The sequence below is a fragment of the Cyclopterus lumpus genome, chromosome 12 (genome assembly GCF_009769545.1).
Source record: "Cyclopterus lumpus isolate fCycLum1 chromosome 12, fCycLum1.pri, whole genome shotgun sequence".
NCBI lineage: Eukaryota > Metazoa > Chordata > Actinopteri > Perciformes > Cyclopteridae > Cyclopterus > Cyclopterus lumpus.
The window spans coordinates 13,483,960-13,510,209 of NC_046977.1; the positions used below are offsets into that span (position 1 = coordinate 13,483,960).

The following is a 26,250-nucleotide window of genomic DNA, read 5'->3' on the forward strand; positions in this document are numbered from 1 at the left end:
ATTAAGAGCTTTAAGGGTTAGTTCGAAGTGATTGCAGGAGAGACACAATAAATAGATGAGAAAGGAAGTACAAAGACAAATTAATGAATATATTTAGACAGGGGCTCAACTGACAGACATTGTTTTTTGCACACGGTCCTGGTCATGCCTGAGTGTAAACCAATTAGAAATTAAGCAAACATACATATACAAAATGTACTATTACTATTAAATTACTATTAACAAAATATAATAGCAGGAATATTCACACTTTTAAAGCTGTCAAATTGTATGTTGAGAAAAAAACAGCAAGGCTGGGCTAGCTTCTGGTAAAAAGAAACACCCCAACATATCTTGTAGTTTGATTTACTGGACTAAATTCGTATGTGATATATACTAGTAGGCTCTGTTATTAAATGTCACAAGACAATGTAACTGTATTTTACTAATACGTACATTGCCAGAAAAAAAGAAAAAGAAAATCTAATAGTTTGAAACAGAAAGTAGACGCTGGTTTGTAAACTTTCCTTTTATTTGACAGAATGCTCCATCGTTGTATCTGTTTTTCTTAGTCACTTAAAATAATGAAGGATTGCATTACCATGTTTTACTGTGGACCAACGCCAGGTGGCAGTGTCACACCTGTCGGCCCCAAAGCGCTGACCATGGTGCTGAAAAATGAATTCACTTTTTAAAAATACAAAATGAAAATGATTACGGTCAGACACATCTGAGATTTTAAAATATCCTATAATAACTGTTAACAATGAAAACTCTTGTAAATTATGTTTTTTTTTTTTAATGGTTCGGCAGATAAGAACAAAAGTGAATTCCACAAAAGTTTGACTATCAAATTCATATATTATTATTATTATTATTATTATTAATAATAATATTATTATTGTTAATATTCTTACTATTATTATTATTACTACTGTTATTGTTGTTGTTGTTGTTTCTCGTCAAGAGCATATAAGACCCAATAAATTAAAGTGGACAAAAGCAAACTTAGGAGAATAATAACATAACAGAACATAACATAGTTGCTGTTGTTGTTGTTGTTGCTGTTGTTGTTATCAAAGTAAATACAAGTTTGTATGCAGTGACATGTATTCTTTCTTCCTTCTTTATTTCTTATTTGTCAATGCAATGCAGATCAGTTCACGATCATCAATAAAATAAAACTCAAAACGTGTTTTCTGCCACAAAGGACATTTTCTGAAAGCTTTTTTCCTCACCGAAATGGCAACATCCACTTGTTTCAAGAAAATGTGATTATTAAAAATAATTCGGCATATTGATTTATCTTGCCTGAAGAACAAAATAGAAAAATAAAATATTTAAGTTGTTCCATGTCAATTACTCCCACATCTGCACTGCCTCAGCTGTCGACTAAACAGACACAAACAGTCACTCTGTTAAATCCTCGCAGACAAATGACGTTTTTTCCATCACTGGTATAAATACGCAGCATCATTCTCCGTCAGCAGCCGAGACTCGCAGTTCAGGCTCTCTCTACTGAACGAGACAGTCCAACAGTCCACTATGCGCTCTTCAAGGTGGGACGGTGTGGTGCGCACCAAGCTCTCTATCCAGTAACGGAAGCTCTCCAAACACTTCGAATTTACCAACAATGGAGGGCACCACAAACAACACGACAGTCTGGTCTCAGTTTGACAACTCTTCCAGCAAAACACCCAAACCCGAAGACGAGGAGGTGAAGCTGAGCTATCAAGTAATCACATTATTCCTGCTCGGCGCGCTCATTCTGTGCGCAATATTTGGGAACGCGTGCGTCGTTGCAGCCATCGCCTTGGAGCGGTCTCTCCAGAATGTGGCCAACTACCTGATCGGCTCTCTGGCTGTCACCGACCTGATGGTGTCGGTGCTCGTGCTGCCCATGGCAGCGCTTTACCAGGTGTTGAACCGGTGGACTCTTGGTCAGATTCCGTGCGACATCTTCATCTCTCTGGACATGTTGTGCTGCACGTCGTCCATCCTGCACCTGTGCGCCATCGCCCTGGACAGATACTGGGCAATAACCGATCCCATAGAGTACATGAAGAAGAGGACGCCGCGGAGAGCCGCCGTCCTCATCAGTGTCACCTGGCTCGTCGGATTCTCCATATCGGTGCCGCCAATGTTAATCATGCGCTCCAAGCCCAGCAGCATGGCGGAGGACAGGGCGAACCCCAAGCAGTGTAAGATCAGGCAAGACCCCTGGTACACAATATACTCAACTTTCGGGGCTTTTTACATCCCGCTGACGCTCATGCTGGTTTTATACGGGCGGATATTCAAAGCTGCCAGGTTCCGGATCAGGAGGACGGTGCGTAAAACGGAGAAAAAGAAAGTGTCCGACTCCTGCTTGGCGCTGTCCCCCGCCCTGTTCCACAAAAAGACTCCCGGAGACGCGCAGGGCAAGAGCTGGAAGAGGAGCGTGGAGCCTCGGCCGCTGCCGAGCGTCAACGGCGCGGTGAAACACGCGGAGGACGGCGAGTCTCTGGAGATCATCGAAGTTCACAGCAACTCCAAAGGCAACCTGCCGTTGCCCAACACCCCGAGCTGCGTGCCGCTGTTCGAGAGCAGGCACGATAAGGCGACCGAGGCGAAGAGGAAGATCGCGATGGCCCGGGAGCGCAAAACGGTGAAGACTCTGGGGATCATCATGGGGACCTTCATCCTCTGCTGGCTGCCCTTCTTCATCGTCGCCCTGGTCATGCCTTTTTGCCAGGGCTCGTGCTACATGCCCCGCTGGCTGGAGGATGTCATTAACTGGCTGGGCTACTCCAACTCTTTACTCAACCCCATCATTTACGCGTACTTCAACAAAGACTTTCAGAGCGCCTTTAAGAAAATAATTAAGTGTCATTTCTGCAGACCGTGACGGCCCTCCGTGTGAAAAGAGGAGCAGCCCTAAAAAAACAAACAGCTTATAAAAGAGATTGTTCTGAAGACGGAGTGACGATGAAACGGAAAAGAGGGCTCGCAATGATTACTGTCGATCATCACCATCGTTCAGTACTGAAATCCGTAGCCTATGCATATAAAGCTGTGATTGAAAGCTCCGTGTTCCTCATCCTGTTCTGTAATGTTCAATAAAGAAATACTTTTTTCATCATTTTTCAGGGGTCGTAATTTAAAAACTATCTACAGATTGATGCTTTTTTTTTACATCATGCATGCAAAGGGAGGAGAAAGTGAAGGTCAGGCACGTCTCCTGCGGACAGAAAATCAACCGATAACAATTTTGAAAATCGATTAGTCATTTAAGAAGCATCAATTGTGTTATTTGTTTGATATATCGGTGTAAATTGAGTTTTTTATGATTTGGGACTGCCGGTCAGACAACAGGAGATATGATGTCCTCACCATGGGCTCTTGTAAATTGTGATTATTTTCTAACATTGTACATCCAAAATCCTTTTTAATAATAGACATTTACAGATAATGACAAAAAGATTAGTTGCAGCACGCCTCACAGTATATTATATTTCACTCCACATGTTCAAACACTTATACTGTATATGTAGCAATTAGGAAAAAGAGAAATAAGGATCCACCTGTGCAGCACTCAGACACATTTACAGAATTTAGCTCAAACTCTTATCCAGGGCAAATTTTCATATATATTCTGATTAAACATCTGCACTGAAATATGAAAAAGTTCCTTGTTCCTTAATCTTCACTCGTTTATTCTCGGCATGATTCTTCATGATTTTTCTAATTGCCGTGTAGATAACGGTCACCCAGCACCTGCAAACGACTAACGGATGTGCATGGAAATTATGGCATTGAACATATCTCACAATATGACACTTTCTTTTCCAATGGAAGCTGTCAAGTGGAGCGTGACTGTGCTGCTTCCAGGTGTGCATTTGATTAGATTTATTCTCTCTGCGTGTCTAAATAACCTTTTCAACCCTATATTGACCTTTTGGTGGAACGGCAACAAACTCAAAGCCATGCCGGTGAGCATTGTTTAAACCCACATAACTTTATTTTCAAAACTAAAAAGGAAAGCTGTCGAGACATATAGATTATTTAAATTGGATGGAAAGGTAAAACACTCAATTTAAAAATGTCTCAGTGTAAAGCTTCAGTGAGAGCGTGGAAAAAGATGCTTTTAAAAAACCTTAGAGTAAAGGCAACTAAAAGAAAAGTCTCGATGTTACGGGGTAACATACGTGGTATTTGTGAATTTGAATGAATCCCAGTGGGACTTGTTCTTGTCTTAAAGTCTTCACAGGATTGCACCCCCCGACAACAGAAAATGTGTCATCCTCCTCAAAGTGTCTTCAAACAGCATCGTGAGCCCCCAAAGTATTTCACCTGAGCTCCACCTGAGCTCCACCTGCACACCGATCCTCTCATTACATGCATGTGTGGATCTGCTGCTATCTCAGGTCTGATGCGAGTCAAAGACTATCCTTATTACAGTTTAAAAGCAATAACAAGCATTGTGTCATTCCAGGGGTGGGGGCCACCCATTTCTGGTGGATACAGACAGTCAGTTAGAAAGGGAGAAAACAACAACAACACACTGTCGTCACCACACATGACATGGAAAGGTTACTGTTGAAGTGGTTTTCTCTTCCTTTTTCCTCCGTCACTCACAGCCTCACAACATATAAGTCCATCTTTTAAAAAAAAAGGCTGAAGGGGGCGCACAGATGAATGCTGGAGAGGTGGTCGCCATAGCGACATATGGTGGACACAAACTCCGAGGGGCCGGAGGTGCAATTACCTGATCAAAGGCCTGCAGGAATACAGAGGTGTGTGTGAGGGGCCCACAGCTGCAGCTACCGCAGACAATAAGCAGCTGTGCTTTCTATTCTCTTTTTTTGGGCTTAGAGTGTTCCACAGTGACTGGAGAGTAGGTCAGTGTCGTGATCCTCTCTCAACAAGAGAAGCACAAACTTTTGTTGTTGTTTTTCTCCTTTAATTTCCCAATGAGTAACCCTCCGAGGTTATTATACTGACCTTGTCCAATCCCCTCTGACAGGATCACATGCACATATGTTCTCTTTCAAGCTTCATTCAAGCTACATGTTTCGATCCACGTTTTATTTCATGGCTGCAAATGGAAACATCTTTAAATGTCTACATGGTTTTAAAATAAAGTCTGACCGAAGCTTCCCTGCATGGAAGCTTCGGTCAGAGGTCAGAGGAGAAAGCATAGTTTGGTGACACCGTGGGTTAAATGCCAAGCTCTACAGAGACATTGGCAGTGGTGCATAGTCAACAAAGAGGACATTGAGCTCAGGTCTTCATGCTTTATTTGGGATTTAAGGGGGTTTATTAACCTTGAGTGAGTTTGTACTTCACAGTTCGAATAAAACAAATAATAAATAAATAATTGATAAAAGGATCAGCATTCAGTGTGCAGACCACGGAAAATAGAAACAAACAGGTCCAAATGATACTGGAATACACAAATGAATGTTATGTGTGGCATTGTGGGGACTGGAACATCCTAATCTCAGTATTTATAAACGGCTCCAGACGTCACTGAAAACCAGTCAAACAGGAAGCATGAGCAGTCCCATCACACGTTGTTTTGTTTGTTTGTTTTCGGGAAATATATTTCTACCAGCAAACTAAATGCGTAGAGCCATGATTTGAAATCAATTTGCATACATGAATAATTTAGCAACAACAATGAATATTTTGAAAAAAGCACTGTGTGTTAATTGAAAAGAACATAACTCTATAGGTTGAATTATTGGTAATCGTTGTATAGCTCAGTGTGTTAACATATCACCATTTTGAATTGTTCTCCAGAAAAGCTCATAAAATATGTTGCCAACAGTATGGTAAAGTTTTATAGTGGAGAACTGATAGCTCACACCTCTGACTGTCTGTCAATATCACAGAGAAATCAGTAATAAAGAGCAAAACAACACTTTTTCCCCCTCTTGCAGTAAAGCGCCGCATTATTGTGTGCTGTCACATCGAGACCAAATATATAAAATAAAAACACCAGTCCGTATTGATGCATTTCCTCCACAACACAATTATCATGCTGGGTCTTCAATGCCCAATTCCTCACGTTTCATTTCCTCCAACCAACAGTCACATTGTGACATTTCAAAAACACCATTTGTTTCCTCTTCAAAACAACAGTAAACAACAGCTTGGGGACAAACATCTCCTGCTGACTGAAGCATTACACATTTCACATTCCACAAAGTCCTCTGTGGAGTGTGCAGGCCCAAGTTAAAGACTCACACGACGTATTCTCCAGGTTTCCTCCCAGAGCACTTGGCTGTAATCAGTTCGCCTGTTGGAGGAGGTGAAGAGTGTGCATTCATTTTCATCCACACTCTCTTGAACTATTCAATCCCGTTTCCCTCACAGAGGCGCCCGTGGCGTGCTGCTGTCAGAGGAATTACGTTACGGGCTTCCACAGCCTTGCAGGGATAAAGCCCCCCTCGTCTTTAAAATAAATAAATAATGTTTTATTATTTCTTCTTGGAACGGTTAAAACAAGCTTAAAGGAAAACAGCAGAACAGCTGCAGATGATTCTCTTTTGAAATGGAAGAACCTTACATTTGAAACAGCACTGATATGCATTTTATCACAGGGGGCAAGACAAAAATACAATTCAATATGTGAGGAGAATATAGAATACATTTGCCCGGGAATAAACCACAGCATATGATCTCAACACAACTAACTGGACTTTGTATATTTTGTAATATATAATCACATAATTATGAGGGGACTTTTTCAGAAAATTAAATTGCAGACTTGTAAAATAAATCATTAAAATAAACTATTAGTGCCACTTAGCAACATGTTATTTCCGTAATGCTGGCGACCCTCTGACTTCAAAGTGAGTCAATGTAACTTTCACTGAACAGTGGCCACAAAGGCAACAATTGACATTCATGAAATTAAACTGAATGCCAGACTACTCAGGGCTTGACATTTTCAGCCACTTGCAAGGACACAACACGCACTTATCAGAAAAGGAAAATGTAACCCTATTAATAAATAAATAAAATCATACGAAACAGAAAACAATGACTATATGCTCTCCTCAAAGCCAAAAGACTCCACTGACAGAATCAGCTCGAAGCGGGACTGAGCTGCCCACCGTCATCCAGTAATGTAATGGTATATCATTTGTTTACACCACAAGCTCCCAGTCGTACCAGACCAAGTGAGTCCAATATGTAAAAAGAAGAATCGGCTATTTGTTTTTCTCATAAGTTGCATTGTGTTACATTATTATCTACTCGCAGGTCAGAGCTCCTCCAACAATAATGAAGTCACGACTGATGGCGTTCTTTATTAAATGAACTTCAGCGACCCCGTGGGCGGTTTTGCCGGGGTCCTGCAATTCTGAGCTAAAAATATGATTTACATCCGAACTTCAGCGGCCGTGGTCCGGCTCAGCTACTTCAATTTTCTAAATATATTTTCAATTGTTTTTGTTCTTTGAGACGCCGCTATCCCACTTCTTTCAAAGTCCTCTCTTCAATCTTAAAGGGTGGTCTGTTTTTGGCTCCCGGAAGCGGACCCCAGTCGACCTGGAGCCGCTGTCGGTGATGTCACTTTGTTTGTTGCATTCATTTTAAGTAAGACGTCAAAAGAGAGGCTCAGTGTTTGTGGTCTTGCCGTTTCATACCCACTGCAGGTGTTTCTTCTCTTCTGCAGCTGAATGTGTCAGCTGCAGTCACCGGGGGCGTAAAGCGAGTTGCAGGTGAAAATACATACGAGATGCAAAGTTATGACAAATTAAAAAATGACATTATTTTATAGTCTCAATTATCTTATTTTGCTTATTTTTAAAAAAACATACACAAATTCATACACATTTAAAAGCTTGTGGTGAATTGGTGACACCCCTAAAATTGGCGCTTATAAATATTAAATACATATTTAAAAAAAAGAGTTTATAAAACACTATTATGTAGTTAAGGACCTTTTAAGTTTATTTTCTTCAATGTATGACAACAATTGATACATTGTATATCATTACAACAAGTTTTACTTGCACTTCTGGCCACAGGAGGTTGCTATTTTCAACGCTTGTGTCTGCTCACATCCACAGTATAGTGTGTTATACATCTATTACATATACTGCTTATAAATAGGGGGATAAGTTTATTATTATTATTTCACAATAAATTGACCACTAAGTGTTTTTGCAGTCTGTGTTCATTCGCCCCAAACAGCCAACTGTGTAACTCACGGCGGAAACTCAAATTATTTTGGGGCATTTTTCCCCATGTCTTTGTCCTTTTTACTCTCATCTCTGTATGTTAATTCATTTAACTTATTAAGCCTTGAGAGGAGAACCATTATTTGAGCTGACGTGTGCCTTTAGCTCGATTTGCGCTGGCTCTGGTCAACATGGTGTCTATTTGTCTCTTTCCACTGATTACATAAGCAATCGTGTCTTAGAGTCGCTGAACACGCCTTGAGAACAGCTAAATCATGGGTACGTTTGTTCTGTCCAAAACATATATAGCTCCCTACCATGGGTGTGATGAATATAGCAGCCTCTAGGGGACTCTAGTGGGGCATACAAGTTGTCATCTTGCTGGACATTATCTGTCTAGTTATAGTTTACAACACTCATATAGTATACACAAATGCATAGACATTAATAATATTTTCACAACACTGCTGATGTAATTGCTGAGGGTAGTGGTGGGGGGCACTATGATTACTAAACAGACAGCGAGTAGATTTGTTCAATAACCCTTTGTGGTCAGTTCCTACATAGAAAAACAAGATTCTGAATTTTACATCATAAAACAATATTTGAAAATGTCCAAAGCAGAGCATCGTTTGAAAACAGTGAGGTCTGTAACTTGGAAAAAAAAGCAACTAGCAATTTCCAGATGTCCTCACTCAGAGGTATTACGGATGCATGACATTTTCCATCTGTCCCTTGAATCTGACTCCCGAGTCTCTGAAGTTAAAGGTCTAGTTCTGTTTTTCAACCGTTTTGTGACTGCATGATTCCCACATTCTCTGAGAATTGCCTTTCCCTTATGGTTGAATATCATGCAGATTGTTGTTAAGATCACTGTGTTAAAGGATAACTCTGAACATATTCTATCATTTTCTTTCTGTCACTAAATCATATAATAAGACCAACGCCAATGAATCGATCCTACTATTGTTTGTGTCCAAAGCCTGTTATATGTAACTAACCGCAGGGGCTCATTGTTCCCAAACACGCCAATCATAAAAGCATGAACCATCAAACTTTAGGTGAAGTATTTGATGTGGTCAGTAGCTAACGTTAGCAGGATGGGTAACAGGCTACTTGTGTTTCATGGACTTGTGTCACTCAGCAGATCGAAGAAATAGCTCCTTACCAAGCTTAACATGAGGTAAACTTCATTCTGTTGTTTATCATATTAAACAGAGAAACGGGACAAATGTGAAGAAACTAAAGAAATGTTATGCTGTTTTGATTATGACAACAGATAGACATAATATCTGTGTGTGTATGGAATAAGGATCAGAAAATATGTTTTGAATTCTGTATCAGTAAATATTGTAGACATGAGTTTATGGTCTCGATCGTTTGTTTCAAGTCTTCTTCAATACAGCATGATGTTCATTGCGTAAATTATGGTCCAATTTAGAGTAAGATAGACCATAAAGCAGAGTATGCTTAAGGGCGGGCTTACTGTGATTGACAGGACGCTGCCGCTACCAGAGCAGTATACGGTGTCTCTACGTCACTCAGTTCATTGGTTGCAAAAGAAACAAACAGACATGGCAGTAGTTCAAGATGGAGATGGCGAAATCACCGAACTCCAGGCTCCAAAACAGGAGGCCACAAACAAATAGGTGACTCCGATGACTACGTCCATGGTTCCAACTCAATAGTCAAATTAAATACACTACCCGTCTTGGGTGACCACACAAAGGGCAAATTGGAAAAATGACAATTTCCTCTCACTGAGGCTGCAGAGATGAGAAGAGGACAGATGTGTAACAGGCTCCTGGCTGTCACATGCAGGTTTCTCCCCCCCCCCTCAGCACCAAAGGATGAGTATATTTTGTAATATTCTTTATTGGCTGCAGACTGTGCCTCTGCGCTCCTCTTTTCCCACCTCCATCTGTATCCACCTTATATAGGGCAGAGTCACTCAGGCCTTGATCCCCTGCAGCTGAGGCCAATTAGGCCTATTCCACTCCCCCACACCCTTCTGCAGCTGAGCCTAACCACGCAGGTGGTGAATTCTCCCTCCAAAGAAGGCTCACGTTTAGCTGTAGACTGAACAGCTCACTCTGGTGGAGAAACGGCAAGATGTGAACGGGTGAGTGAGGGAGTGAGTGAGTTACAAACCAGTTCTAAGAGGAGCTTTAAGTTATACTATATGCAGAAGTTGAATTTTAAAATGTAATACATCTGCTCTTCGGGAACCAACATGATCCATGACAGTGGCCCAATATTTTGTGAAGAGTTTCTATGAGCATTCTAAAATGGATAAATAACATTTGAGAACCCTAAATTAATAATATTCAGATCCAGGACAGAAACACATTCATTCTTGCATGACCTTGCCTTGTTTTATTTAATTGCAACGGCCGTATATTGTTACAAAATGTCTTTCCTGCTCAGCTTACAACCAATTAAGAGACAGTGCTGCAGTCCATGAACAGATTGAATTAACTGGCTTTTAGTGTGGAGACAGTGGCCTCACTACCGGACTGTGATGCAGACTAAGGAGGAATGGCACACACAGTCTCGGTTTTCAGCGGAAAGCAACTAACAAGCGCCAAGTAAAACAACGTGCGTCCTCCTTGAATTTACAAACTATTGTTGAATTATAAATGAAAACCTTGCTGGAAACGCATTATGAAATATAAAGAAAATTTAACTTAACAGCTTGTTGGGGCCTAGGGGCACTGCTCAGGCTGTCATATGAACAAAAGACAGATGTTACCCGTGTTTTTTCGACCGGGCTACTTTAGAGAATGATCAATCTGTAAATGTCTTAGTCTGGTCACCAAGGAACAAATTATTCAGATGCAGCTCTTGTACTAATTACATATTCCTTGCACTATGATTTTGAATGTATTAAAGAGACACATGTACCATTTTAAAATTCATGCCTGAGATTGCGACAATTGCTTGCATAAATCTTCTAAATCATAATATAAGACCGTTAGTGAAGGAAATGAAAAGTAAGACAGCTGCAGAGAGAGAATCAGAGGAAACACAGAGCATGGTGTGAAACAGGAAAAACCGGCTGAGGAAATGCCTCCCACTTGGGTAAACAATGGGCTCTCCTTAAATACCTACACGGAGCAAAGGAAGACGTTATAGCTCCGGAATATAAATAATCAACATTTAAGGATACAAAAAGCAAGTTACACCCACAAACCAAATGTCAGGATTGTGTCACAGATAATATATTTGTCTGCGAGGCATTACACAGAGAGAAAGTTTATTTAGTTGCAGAATGCAGGAGGAGTTCACACCTCATGAACTTTACTTCAGGTTTCTCTGACGCTGTCCTGTGTCGTTCCATAATTCATCAGCTCATCTTTCGTCATTTCTGGGCTTCTATCTGTGAGTTCAGTCTTCTGACTCGCCGGAAAGTTTGACATTTTGAGAAAATACACACACACATAATATATATAAATAATAGTTTGCCGATACACAAGGTTATGTACCGAGCAATATTTTTTAACCACGACCAGTAACTTCCTGGAGTCTTCATTGGTTGCTTGGCAACTGCTTGCAGCTTTCTCATCTAATTTCTTCTCATCTAAATCACCTCCAGAATGTCAACTATTACGAATAATGAGCTGACAACCGGTCGTTGAGCTAATTCATCAAATGAAGTTGGTAAAAACATTGGCGGCATGCACGGTATTGCGGCTGAAGTTCTCCAGAAAGCCTCTGACCCAATTTGAAACAAAGCAAACCATGAAGACCATTAGCATCCATCCAATGTCACAACTGTTCTCTCTTCAGAAGACATTTGAGCAACAGTTGTAAACCTCACCGATTTTGGTCTGAAAGTGATTCGTTGAACAGAAGAGCAAACGCTGCAATTACTGTATGAGGGGTTGTAGCACGTGGGGACATCGGCCTTGACATACTGGGACCAGACCAGTAACTACTGGTAACGGACATTCAGTTCCCAATGTTGCTATTGACAATATAAACCGAAATGCTGAAGATGACACTGGAGATGGTGAGGCTCTCAGTGATTAGCACTTATAAGGCACAGCATATCAGCATTAACTTTCTTATATACCACGAGAACAAGTTTTGACTGAGATTGTAACATTTCGGGAAAGGAAACTCCCGCCGTGGGACTGCCACTGGGAATTAGGAGACAACTCCACTCTCCAATGGAGCAAAACATAAATACAGATGTTTTGCTCCTGACTGCAATTTTCTTGCAGAGGTCTGGCACAAAGTCCAGAGCTGGTTAAAGGATACACAGCATAGTGTTTTTTGATAATCACTATACAGTCTTCTGGCATGTTCCGCCTCAAAGGTCAGAGAGATGAGTGCTCAAAAAGGATGACTTTCGATTGGTTGGAGAGGCTGGAGAGCCTAGAGGGTCGGAAAGCTCCGATCCGAGAGTACACATCTGCATCTGAGCAGGCGCCCCAAGACAGGTGAGGGCTGGGCGGGGCGGTGTGGATCGCAGGCAGGTGGAGAGGGAAGGCCAGGGTGGGAGGTGTCAGAGTAAGAGTGGGTGGAGTCTGGCGCTGCGGTGGAGGCAGGACAGGATGTGGGGGGAGTGGCAGAGGGGGTGGAGAATGCACGGGTGGCGGTGGAAGTGGGGCGATGACTGCGTGTTTCACCGTGGTCACGGTTTGCTCAGGTGGGGTAGCGTCAGGGACTGCCCCTTCCTTGGTTGGCAGGTCATGACACGACGCTGCGTGTTTGAGTGTGTAGGTGGCGGAGTGGTAGAAGCTGTAGTACTCAAGCGCGTGGCTCGCCCTGGCCAACATCAGTCTGCAGGACACAACACAAGTCAGACACAAGTTATTGTTGGGTTTTCTGTTATTCAACCCACAGACTGTAGTCTTGGTTTTGAAGCCTTGAGTTCAGCATTTTGTGACCGTCTTGTTTTTTTTGCAACCAGAAGTGATACGAGAGGGTGGAGCTTAATGCAACCAAGCGCTTAATAAGAACTTTTTTGGCAACCAAAATGCTACAATTAACTTTCATGAAGCCCAAAACACACTGAAAACCCAGACAACACCGAGACAGGACAACAACAACCTGTCACTCACAAGTTAACTGCTATATTAATAACGCCACGTCTCTCAACCATAGAGCCCATGTTTTAGTGCCTGGAAGTTACCACTGCAAGCCCATCAGACATGAATTATTCTTTGATTACATTTTCAAAAAGCTATGAAGAAAACAGTAAAGAGGGCGTGAACAGCAGAAGGCATTTGATCTCAGGGGATGTGGATCAGGTTGGTTTGTTACATCACATATTGTTCCACGACATGCACACACCTGTGTCTCAGCTGTAAGAGTTTGTACAGCAGCAGCAGAATTAAAGCTGCAGCCAGAGTCACCAGAAGCACGGCCACCCTCGCGTCCAAGCTCCAGCATGACTTCCCAGCAGGTCCGGGTGAGCTGCAGGTCCTGGGGGGCTGCGGTGTCTGCAGGGGCCCCTCCATTCCTCGCTTAGGATTGATGATGTCCTGGACCAAGTAGGGCCGGTGGGTGTCCAGCAGGATTGGGTGCCGGCTCCTGAGCACAGCCGTCTCAGGCTGGGGAGGGATCTGGAGAGAGGTGCTGCCGGTTGCCTGATGACCAACCGGCATCGCTGCCAGGTTTGATCCAGGGGATGAAATGTCGTTTGATGTCACACACTCACAATGAGAAGTCTCCGAGGAAGGCTTTTAGTGTCGGATGCTCTGTAACGAAAAAGAGGCATCCGATCACTGCATGTCTTGAAATGAAGTCTAACATAAGACGAATGTGGCTTTTGTGTCGTTTAACTTTGTCTGTTTGGTCACAGGTGCTGAGAAGGTAGTGTACAGTGAGGTTTTCGAGCTTTTTGTCTGTAAACAGATGCCTGCTGTGGTTGAAAACAACACTGTGAGAGCAGGGAGTGTAAATCAAAACAGTAAAGTTGTGGGCCGGAAAGCTTAACACTGATCTGAAACTCTCAAAGTGATGGGTTCATCGCTAGGCCACAAAGTACCTCAATTATCCTGATTTTATGAACAACCACGCACTAAATGGCTAATAATCTAAGTTTATTTCAATTTAACTGTGATTGTTCGTCATGAGTGTATCGATCTTCAAGTGGAAAAAAAATGTAAGACAGGAAACAGAATTCTACCCGTCTTGAAAAAGTAATTTTCTGAAAATACTACAGAAATTGAAACTTACTTCATTGAAATGTGATGGCGTTGTAGTCGGTACATTCAAAGTGCAACAAAATAGAATCACTGAACACAATAAGAGAGCTGGTCAAGAACTGAGTGGCTTTCCAGGACCAAATGGTCCTTGCCAAGCAAACACCAATGGGAGGAAGCCAGTGAAAACAGCAGGAAACAGTGCACTTCCCTCACACAGCATACAGAGACGTGATTGGAGAGCACTTCCTATCGCCATGGATACAGGAAACTGGTCAAGGATGTCTCCCCCCCCTCCACCCCCCACCCCAAGGACTACATTTTGAGTTGTGTGGGGTTGAAGGAAAGACACACGTGAGCGCACACAAACTAAGATAAGCGTACAGCGGTTCTGCTCGGAAAAGAGAAACTCATTATGAGGCAAGTCTTTTCAGACAAGCTCTAATGCCCGCTCTAATATCAATGCACATCATCCATCAATGTACGATAAAAAAGCAAATTGAGATGAAAGCCAACAACTTGGGCTACAAAAAAGAAGTCTTGCGTTGAGCAAAACACCTAATAGCATCTATAGAGTAGTAGAGCCACACATACAGATCTGACCTTCAGATCGGAGCATTATCTGAGGAGGGGGGGGGGGGGGGGGGGGGTACGAACACATTGAACAAAAGCAGTTTCAAAGTGAAAGGGAAACGGCTGTTTCAGTGGCACCGATGCAGCCCACATCAGTCCCCATCTGTGCCACTGCAGGTCAACGGATGCAGAGCGATGGTGGCAGCCGTGAAAGGCTGGCCCGCTATCTGATCGAGCCAGTATTCAGGGGACGAATAAATGACACGTGGGAACAGAAAGAGGCCCGCTCCGACGCAAGCCCGGCTCTCATTTATCTGTCTAATAAGTTTTGATGGCGGGCCAAAGCCGAAAGGGAGACACTCTTAGCTCTCACTCAATATCCCTGCCTGGCACACGCACAATCCTCTGATATTGGAGAAGAGAGTAATATTAAAAAGATCTGTTATCAGAAGCCCAATTGTAGTACGGAGGAGGGAGGTGATCCGCCCAGACAACCTGCTAGAAAGGGATTCTGGACCCATACCGCTTCTTAAAACCACTGAGACGATAATAGGAACAAGTGTTTTCATTCTGATACCTTCAATTAGTTTATTTATTCTTAATGGCTTTTCAAGTTCAGGTTTTTGGGTATAGGGTCATGAGAACAAGGGATGGACAAAAGAAAAGGAACATCTTGTGTCCAGGGTTCTTGCAGTCTTTGTCATCTTCCCCATACGCTATATGTTAAACCACTATAGCAGCTGGAGAGACGAGCAGCTAGAATTCCTTATTTTCACAACACCAGTGAGTACTGGGAGGAGCGGCTTGTCACTCACATGGGAATAGCTGGTCAACCTTAAAAGGTCAGCTTGAGGAATTGGAGCATATATTCAGAGACAAAAAGGCTAAACTGTACACACACTGCACTGCTACGTTCACAGCTATAACATTCGAGCGCACACTCGCTTACGTTACACTCAACGTACGAGCTATTCCTTATTGGAGCTACATTTTAGTAAATAAATGCAGACGCTGTTCACACGAGCATCTGCATTTATTGGTACCTAACCTAAGTCGTGTTGTTGTCTAAATCTAACCAAACTGTGACTTAACCCCAACATTGCTCCCGTAGCTGCCGACGGTGTGTGAATGTTAGTTACTGCTGATGTGCAGGTGGAAGCATATCCACTGCCATCAGTGTATGAATGGGTGTGAATGGGTGAATGATGTCATGTAGTGTTAAAGCGCTTTGAGTGGCCGAAGACTGGAAAAGCGCTACACAAGTACGGGTCCATTTACCATTTACTCAAAACTGATGATAATAAAACAATTTAAAATAAGAAGTCAACTGATTGTAAAACAAGCTTCTCCAGGGAGAAAATGTTGAGTTTGACTCTTTCATCCATAGTCTCTTAGATACTTGTGGCAAAAGCCTTTCAGCTAGTTAACAATTGCTGAATTAAGTAGCATTTTCAACTTGGCCGGGTTAAAATAGCCAAATAGCTGCTGTGTGACTATCGGCACGGGGCAAATAGACACACTCCCAACGGGCCCACCAAGCAGAAATCCTGATATTTACAAAAGTGTTTCAACATGCAATCTATACATCTCACAAACAACCATATTTATCCAGGTTTCTTAGTTTTTGTGACCACCAGATCCCAAAAGAATGCTTACTGGCATTTATTCGTTTTACGTGTGTTGTATTACTAATGTTCGGGATTAATTTGTTTGTGTGATGATGACGATGTGGCGACAATGAAAACACAATAAAAAGGATGAAGGCAATGACGAGGCTCGCGAAGTAATGATGATGTTGACGAGGAGGAGGAGGAGGACGATGAAAGTGAAAATGAAAATGGCAATGCAGATGAGGATGATTGTGACAGTAATAACGAAGAGAAGGATGATGATGCTGTTATTGAGGAGGATGAAGATGAGGCTCTAACATTGATTGTGTGCATATTTAAGACGGCGTGATTTGAAAAGCAGTTGAGAGACTCGTCTGCTTAATGATGATCAATCTATTCATGAGCTCTTCACGTGAAGAGCTAATGTGTGGAGCTGCTTGCTCCGACAGGCTGATGCGGGTGGTTGAAGTAGGAGTTCAGTGATTGGACTTTAGTTGTTTTTTTCGGTGCGTATGACTAAAGACAACCCGGGAGTGCTCTTTGACTGGACGTCCACTGTCAAATACAAAGCTGTTCACTACATCCCGCTCACTGCAAACACTCTTGCAAGTCTTTAGGTAGAAGAGAGTGTGGGGGAAGAGACGTGAAATGTAGCTTGTGAGCATTTAATTACATAATAGACCGTCTATGCGGGCGCATGGACGTTAAATCACGAATAAATCAATGTTTGGTTATACAACAGCTTTATGTTGTTAATAGGAAATGTGGCTTTGAGGCTTGCACGATTTGACCCGTTGGTACGGTCTTTTAAAGAGGATCACATATTGGCCAGATGTGACCAATCCATATTAAGTACAGGTTTCTATTCTGCTCCGCAGCTGATGTTGATTGAGAGCTGCTGACACAACGTCCCTTTCTGAATGTGAAAGCAGGTTGAATAGACAAAAAAAAAAAAAGGCATTCACGGATAGCCAATATAACGTCACCAAAAACGTAGTAGACAGACGGGCTGCCCAAATGTGCTGTTTAATAATAAATGCATGGCACTTTCTGTGGAGCTAAAGTGGTAAATGGATTTGTAAATGCGACTTCAAAAATAATTAATTATATACACTATATAGCTGAGTGTCCCCTAAACCTGTGTCCGTGTCCCCTAAACCTGAACTTCCTGTGAAGATGGAAGTTTATTTTGAAAAAGCACTATGGATGTACTTTGTGTGTATTGACACCAACACTGACACTAGAGGGGTATGTGGAGCTTCATAGTTTGAGGCTCTGTGCCAGTGACCAAGCTACGTTATGGGACACATTGGTGTGAGAATGTGTTGCCATTGGGACAACCTAGGGTAGCTGTGAGACCATCTTTCCTTAAAAGGTACGAGTCAGCACTGACCGGAAGTACCTGAAGAGCTCAGCTCATACGCTCTAAAGACAGGACTCCTGAGCCATCCGTTCATCAATGAAGACCACAACAAGCGATTGAATGTTCCAGAAAAAAAGAGCTAATACTTGAACCTTTAAATTGAGAATATTCTGTTTTACAAGCACATCTTGCATTTCCCCAATGTTGTTTTCTTCTTGTCAGAACAGAAAAGAGTTTTCTGTCTGTGTGTCAATCAAAAACATATTTATGGTTTCTTCTTTAGTTTTATTGTAGTCTTGCTAACCAGTCTCACATTCGCATATTGTGATTCAGTACCATAGCTGGCATTGAGAACACTGCAGTTATGTACTCTGTATTGTTTAATGTATATGACATTTGTTTTTTTATCATTAATAGTTATATGCCTAAGAGTTAAAAGTGACAATTTTAAGAACAAAGAAAAGGAGTGGAAGTGTGGAGAAAAGTAGGATCTTCATAAAAGTTACAGAAAATAAATGAACTATGTGCTTTTTGGTGTTCATACCATTTAATGGTCAAATACGACGAGACAAAAATGAACCCTTGATCTTTTGTATAATGCTATTACCCATTCTCATCTATCGCTGCTGTTATGAAGGCGTAAGGCTTTGTTCGTATCAACTATATTTTCTTAAAAAACAAAAAGTGATCTCTATGCGGGTTTCGAAAGCAATATCCAACTATGACATTTATTCTGAAATGCATGCAAAATCTGACACATGCATTAATGGAACTGTATTTTGCATAAAAGAAGACTCAATCCAAGCGTACGCTTATTTCTTTTAAGTCTCAAAGGAGTGATTAGGCCTCATCTGTCAAGTCCACCGTGAGAGGGTAACGTGACTTTACTATGGAAATTCCACCCGAAAAAAGCATCCACCCTGGCACGCTGCAACGACTACTGCAGCAGGGACTGAGGTGTTTAATGGTCAATAATATCAAGTCCAGTTCATAGATGGAGAATGTGTAGATAGAGAAACTCTGTGATGCATCCGTTACATTAATCAGGAAATTGAACCCATTGCTGGAACTCCGACAGCTCAGGAGCAAAGTGTTCCGTTAATGTGGAGCTCAATAACGAAGCACAGAGCAAGCAGCTGAGGGCTAAAACCATTCGAGTCAAAATGTGCGATAGATGGGATGTATACATTTAAACTTCTTAATCAAAACATAGCTAGATGATTCTTGATCAGGAAGACTGTTATTAGATTCATTGCTCATATGATGTTTATATTGAACAAAGGGATCAAGAGACGTTTTTGATGTGAATCCTAATCATTGAAAAGCGCATTCCAATTTAATGAATATATTTTTCTTTGTTGCTTCCAGACGTCTGCTCTGTGCTGGCCCACACTTAAGAGGAGCAATTACAGTACGATACATTGCTGGTTACAAAATTTAGCTAATTATATTCTGTTTATTGCCAACACAAACCAACAATGGATTTCTCCTAGCTAGCTCGTCTGCCAGTGTTCACGTTAAACAATGTCTTCATCCACCACTCGGCCCTGCAGTGGGCTGTGCTGCATAAGGCAAGGCACGTTTATTTATAGAGCACAATTTGTACACAAGGCAATTCAAAGTGCTTTACAGCTACATAAAATTACAAAAAAGGCAAATAATACCATAAAAACATAAAAATAATCATTAATTAATTATATTAAAAGCAAAGTTAAAATACTTTCAGTTGTCAAATAGAACTGTTTTCAGGCTGGATTTAAACATTGTCAGAGTTGAGGCCTGTCTCACATCTTCTGGAAGACTGTTCCAGATTTTAGCATAAAACTGAAACGCAGCCTCACCGTGTTTAGTCCTGACTCTGGGCCAGCAGGAGACCATAAATCTACTGGACCCTTAGATAAGGCGTCACTATTCTTTCGTGCTGACCGTGGCTGGCACCACCGACTCAAATACGCAGTTCCATCTGAAAGCCATGGCCCGCTCAGCTGTCCAACCTCCATCGCTGTTTATTTAGTTACACCAGACTTACAATTAGCCACTAATTACTGGGATAAGAAACTTTTTTATGACGTCCTTTGACCTTTGTCTTACTCAAAAAAGGTCTCAATATAAATGTGTGTGTGCGTTAGAGTGCAAGCGAGTCTACAGGGTGATCGAGTGGGCACCCTCTCAATAACTGGTGCTTTGTTGAGTTGGTCCCACGTCCCTCAATGTGTTCCAGCGTCCAACACGCTAATTAGAATATTTTCGTCTCTGGCAACTAGACAAAAAAACGAAATGAAAAACAACATTGAAGTAATGTAATAACATTGTGTGGTTGTTGCACGGCCATGTGCGGGACCAGGATGTTGAACTGTTCCTTCAGGACTGCTGTTGTAAAGTGCAGCTACATGAAAACAGATGTTATTCAGTTGCTGCATAATTTATCTTGGCTGCATAATATTTAATAATAGTTCTTTATTTTAGCGACTCACTCCACCTGTGGTTGCTCCATGTGAGTAACGGTGACAGCACTTTTTAAAGAATATTTTAAAACATCCTATTTTTTAAATGTAACATTTTATTCATGAATTCAACAAAACATTTCCCCACAAGAAAGTGATGTTTCTCTTTAATGGTATGCCATTCTATTGGAGGATAATAAATCCCCATAATTGTAATCTATTGCGTGTCTGCATTAAAAAGATCATTTTAAGAAATGTACCCAAAAATGATTAGATTCATCTTTAAAAATCTAACGTGTATTATGTGTTTATATAAAATGTAAATTCCATTTGATGTCATGTGTGTGAACAGGACCTCAGAGTCCTCAGTGGTAGCAGCCGGGTGAAGAAAGAATTGCAAAGAATAGACGAAAAGAAAATTAAAAACTATAAAATACATCATATATGATCAGGACTGCCTGTCATTGTGCAATAGAAGTATTCAGCAGTGATACACACAAAGAGCAATGCTGCCTTCACAGTGGCGTTAAGATAAGAAAATGGGTTGTGTCCTTTCATCGGAGCCAGTTTTTGGCCCTATATCTTCTCATCTGGCGACTGTTCTGTAGTTGATGGACAGTCAGTCAGGGCTAACGCCTCACAAGCTCAATATCTCGCTCCCGGACCTCTCAACACTGACTGAAGTCTCGACCCGGACCGAATGCGTCACAGTCGCGACTCCTCACTGGCGATTTTTCAAAAGCGAGCGCTAATTGTTTAATTGAGGTGCAAAGCGCCGTTGTTAACGGCACAACGCCTCACAGTCCTCCTGACACCACGTCTGACCATCAGTCAGCCTGAGTCCTGGTGGCGATCTGCGCTCCCCACATGTGTGTCTGGGGCCCCGGGGCCACGCGCTGTCAGATCAGCTTTCCGCGGCACACAGCACAAGGTCATCAGACGACGACCCTCGGCCGGGGCTGCCCCGCGGTCGCTCAGCTGTCCAGATTCATTCTCAGTCAGTCCTGCACTCATACCAGCCGTCAGGGCGGCACCATTCTGAAGCCTCACGAACACACTTCAAGCTAAATGTCTTCCATCTAAAAGCACCTCCCGACATTTTGGGAAATTCACTGATTTGCTGTCTTACCGGCAGTGAGATATCGATATTTAGTTTCATCTCTTAGCACCCAGTGTAGAGACAGCTGCGTGTTTTAGGAGCGCAGAAGGATTATGGAATTACCACTTCTCCTGTATAGGGGCTGAAACTAATTATTTTCCTTATTGATTAATTGAAAGATTGTATCCTCACAATTATTTGAGTAAGCAGCTGACTTGGTATACGCCGGAAATAATTAATCTGCCATAAATCTCATTAATTAATATACTTTATATGATATGTCATTTGCTTAATCTGTAGAAAAGTGTTACATTATACATTTAAAACACACACTACATCAACTTAGCATCATAGTGTTTATATAAAATGACCAGACAAGATATAATGTGTTAATTAGCGATCTTTAGAGATTTTATTAGCCAGGCTGGCTGTTTCAGGTTAGCTTATGCTAAGCTAACAGCCTCCCAGGCTGTGATATATGAGATTGTATACATCTCATCTTACTTTTGCCAAAAATAATAATAGTTCCCAAAATGTTCCATCCATCCATTTATCGATGTAATCAACAGCAAATAATGAAACATTTAAGGTAATGCCACAAGGTAACAGAGCAAGACAGATGAGATGTGAAACAACTCATAGGTGGACATTGATCCTACATATTTGTGTCAATACAGACATGTTCACAACCTGCTTTCCATAATTAAGAACTGTCACACATTGCACCCTCATCTCTCTTTTTTTATGAGTTTAGAATTTTCATATGTGAAAGATGGATGAAATAACAAAGGAAGATGTAGATATAATAGTTTGTTTCCGTTAATTGTCTGACATGCGGACATCAGCACAGCATTGAAGAGTCCATCTCTGATCACCCGGCTCTCTCCTCCCCGCACAGAGGAACAACACATTCACAGCACACGGTCCTAACAGACAAGTAGAGGACAGAAGACGAGTTGTTTAGGACTCTTGATTGCAATCATTGGAAATTGGTGCTGCCGTTTAATGCGTCTCCGTGTCAGACAGAGAACACTAGGGAGGACTGAAGAGGTTCACCTTCCAAAGCCAACACACAAACACACACACACACGCACACACACACACACACACACACAGCTAATGTCCCAAAGAGGCTGCTCTGGTCATCACATCCGAAGATGAGAAACAAAATGAAAGAGGTTTAAAGCAGAATTGATTGGCATTTATTCCATTCAGTATACAGGGTAATGGAATCACGTTCCTTCAGTGCTCTGGTGTAAACAATAAGACACAGAAAACAAGGACAAAGACAATAGCGCAAGTTATTTCATTTTGATTGCCTATTTGGTCAAGTACTGTTGTCTTCATTCGCTCGTAGGTGGCAGTCTGCAAGTTTTGCAGACGATATGGTCACCTTGAAAAGATGGGGTTTATCTTCTATCGCACAACATTGAAAAGTCTGCCTTTGAAGACCCTTTGAGATTAAACATCTTGGGGCTTAAAAACTGCAGGATATTGTTGCCAACCAAACCTGATAAAAATGATCAGATTTAATGTGGCGTGAATCTCAGGATCTCAAAGGATCCTTCGTAGAAGATGACCAGGTTAACAAACCTCTACACAAATTGAGCAGTCATTGGAGGAGAAAAGGCCTATATGTGCATCACCTGTGTTAAAGTGTGGGAAATGTGAACTACCACAGTATGACAATCTTAATTAAGTAATTTTCAGGATCAACATCTCTTCAAAGCAGTTAAAAAAAAAATATACAAATATTGAAACAGGAATACCAGTGCTAAAAGTAATTATGGTTTGGGACTTTCATAGTTTGGTCCAATGTAATTAAAAAGAAAGAAAAAGAAAGAAAGACTCGCTGAGCTGGTTGGTGAACTGTGTGGCAAGTGAACAAATCGCTAACAAGCAGGATGGTGCATTATATAATTTATATTTACTGTTTGTCAACCGTTTGCAATGTTATTCACTTTGATTCTTGCGAGCATAACGTTAACTTTCTGGCTCGTAACTGAGTCAAATGGTTCTAGGAACTGAGCTGATTAGAAATATCTGCTGTTGCCAAGTCGTATCTATACGGTCTGTTCTATTAACTGGAGCAGTGAACGTTTGCATTGCATGAGGACCTTGTGAGATGGTAACAATTGTTCCAGGAGTGCATGGCCTCTGGAAAAACGTATGAAAATAAAAACTAACAATAGTCAATTGTTTTCCCCTGACCGCAGTTTAAACGGGATAATGCCCTACACGGTGTACATTATTAGGAGTTAATGGAGCTCGCGGAGGCAACCGTCTGGCATTTTCCTTTACTTGTATGTATGGCCACAGTCCACATTTTTACACTTCACAACTCTTTTAGAAGTTTAACTTCCGCAACTTGTTCAACACTTCGAGCTCTGAACGTGTACTTTAGGATCACTTTTCACGCCTCGTGATTCCAAGTGGACGTTAGTGTCAGACCTGGTTTGGCGTGAATGTGGAGATGAGACGTGGGTTAAAAGGCTTTCATTAGTCTCTAACCAAATGCTTTATAAATGCTTCACACTCATTAAGCTTTGGTTCAATGGACTTTATAATTCAAAAGCTCATTTCCATATTCATGGTGGTGATGTAGGGGTGAGAGTTTGAATTATTGTCATGGTGCCCTTTGGACAGATTTTATGTTAAGGGTGTCTGGTTCAGTCTTAACAAATACAAGTTGTGTTCATGACCTTGTAAACAGCAGAGAGGTGAAACAATCTAAACTCAAACTGTTCCCCTGGTTAAGAATGAACCTTCATGCTCAAGGTCAAGGTCTAATTGTCCCAGAGCTTTTGACCATATCACATGGTTGTCATTAGTGGATGACGTTTGTAGATGTTCAAACTTTCCATTTTTCTGAGCAGACGAAAAGACCTGAAATGTCATGGTCAAACTGATGAATATCTATTTAACCCCATAGTCTGATGAAGACTGTGATATGATTGAGTGAGCTCATAATACCGCTTGGTATGCAATTCGAATTAGTAAAATGGAAACCGCCAAAAAAAGCACATGAAAACATGCGAATAAAAATAACAGAGTTCAATCTAAAGAACAAAAGTTTGCGGTTAAATTAAAACACACACACACACACACACACACACACACAACGTATAACATTAAATCACTTCCAACAACCATCTACCGTATGTCTGCGTATCACCGAGGTGGGCTGTCTACCGACCTGCAGTCACCAGCCCGACGCATCCCTCTCCGTGAATTACCTGAAAAGCTCTGAATCAAATGGCTCTCTGCGGATCTGACTCATGACTTTCATCACTTCAGTGGCACTTTCAGTCACGCCGGTGGCACCTTCTTTCTATGCAGTAACACACACACACACACACACGATGATTTGTTCACAAAGGTTGAAGGGGAAAAACTAAAGCGCCACTTTTTTTTTTAACCGTCTACCCAGAAGCAGGCAGCAACTTCAAAAGTTGTTTTTTTTACAGTTTTTCCCAGGACAAAACCAACAAATGACAGAGTAACGTACAGCATGCTATGGTCACAAATACATATATTACAATCCATATATGCATGCATGACAAAGATGTCACGTCCACTCTGCCTACTTTCAGTCTGTCTCTGTCAGGGCACCGTTGGCTCTTGCCCTGACTTCAGCGCACCAGAGGGTGTAAAGCTTGGGGGATGTTTTGGAACAGAGCTTTCGGATGTGTCACTGCGTGCCAACAGCCTCTTCAGAGAGGTCCAAATCAGTTCAGCTGCAAAAAAAAAAAAGATGCCCATCTGTGTGTGTATAAACACGATAGGAGAACTAATCTGAATATAGCGTTATAAGCCACAAAAAAAGAGCATAAACATATCACCTCACCGCATACTACGCGCAGTAAAAAACATCCTCTCTAATCCTTTTAACGGCGTCTCTCCTGCTGAAAGGAGACATACCGGCTTTTGTCTCACCGAGAGCAGCATGAGGACACGGGAAGAGACAGTCCAAAAAGCAGAGTGATTACAGAATGTTTGGGAGCAAACTCAATCATTTTCTCTGAATGCATCCTAGGTGTTAATTTTAGATGTGTGCTCCTCCTCCTCCACCTCCTCCGATGATGTCTACACAAAGTGGCGGAGTGGGAGCCGTTAGAATGAATGCAATTTAAAATCCCCACTTTCTGTATGAGAGAGGAAAAAGAAATGGATAATTTTGTCAGCAAATGTTAAAGAGACACTCGGGTGATTTAGTATTGCATTTTCAAATGCTTTGGAGGCTTGTGAGCAGTCAGCCCCCAGTGAGAGTCAAGCTCCGAAAACAATGGTTCCTACAATTCCCACAATGCAAGCTGATCTTTCATTCTCCTTGCCGAATGAATGCCCACACGTCTTTCTGTTACATCACATCCATTAATGTTCAGGGTCGTCACACTACTTGGAGAACCTCTGCAAAAGGTCAAAAAGGTGTTCAAATTACACCGTATTTTGCAGGGATGGGGGGTAAGCCTACGAGCAAGTATATACAATAACTATTACAATTAAATTGGAAAAATTAAGAAACGGAAAACAAATATTTGCCGTCTTTTGTTCTTGGTAGTCCGGAATTGCAGTTTTGCATTTGCGCAGAAATAGAAATTTAGACAAAAAAAAAGAAAATGGTTTTAAAAATTCCCCTAAATTCATGTTTCTGTCAGGAGAGCCGGGCTGCCCCTTCCCTACTTTCCATCACTTTACGCCCCTGGTTGGATTTGGCAACGCAAGACGGTCTCTAGTTTGATATTAATATTGTCTGTTAGCAGATATATTTGTCTTAGTTGCAGATAGACTCCATTGTAATTCCTCTGCTCATACCCTCGGCGTTAACTTTGTTTCAAACGTCTAGTTTCCTC

General features: G+C 41.7%; 2 protein-coding genes across 4 annotated transcripts in view; one reads left to right on the forward strand and one right to left on the reverse strand.

The window, feature by feature from the left end:
- The first annotated feature begins 1,612 nt into the window (after positions 1-1,612).
- On the forward strand, positions 1,613-2,866 carry htr1ab (5-hydroxytryptamine (serotonin) receptor 1A b). The gene has a single exon (XM_034547087.1). It carries the CDS (start codon positions 1,613-1,615, stop codon positions 2,864-2,866), a length of 1,254 nt encoding a protein of 417 aa, XP_034402978.1.
- Positions 2,867-10,610: 7,744 nt separating this feature from the next.
- The window catches only part of LOC117740230, a 57,866-nt gene continuing 42,226 nt past the window's right edge, over positions 10,611-26,250 (reverse strand). For 2 of the 3 annotated variants that reach the window (XM_034546489.1, XM_034546488.1), the window contains exons 3-4: positions 13,455-13,861; positions 10,611-12,941 (exon numbers count right to left, since the gene is read on the reverse strand). In XM_034546489.1, coding sequence (XP_034402380.1) covers positions 12,476-12,941; positions 13,455-13,768 — 780 coding nt within the window. In that variant the 5' untranslated portion in view covers positions 13,769-13,861 and the 3' untranslated portion in view covers positions 10,611-12,475. Of the gene's footprint in view, positions 12,942-13,454; positions 13,862-14,342; positions 14,446-26,250 lie in introns of those variants that run through there. The other variant, XM_034546490.1, reaches the window with a different exon arrangement.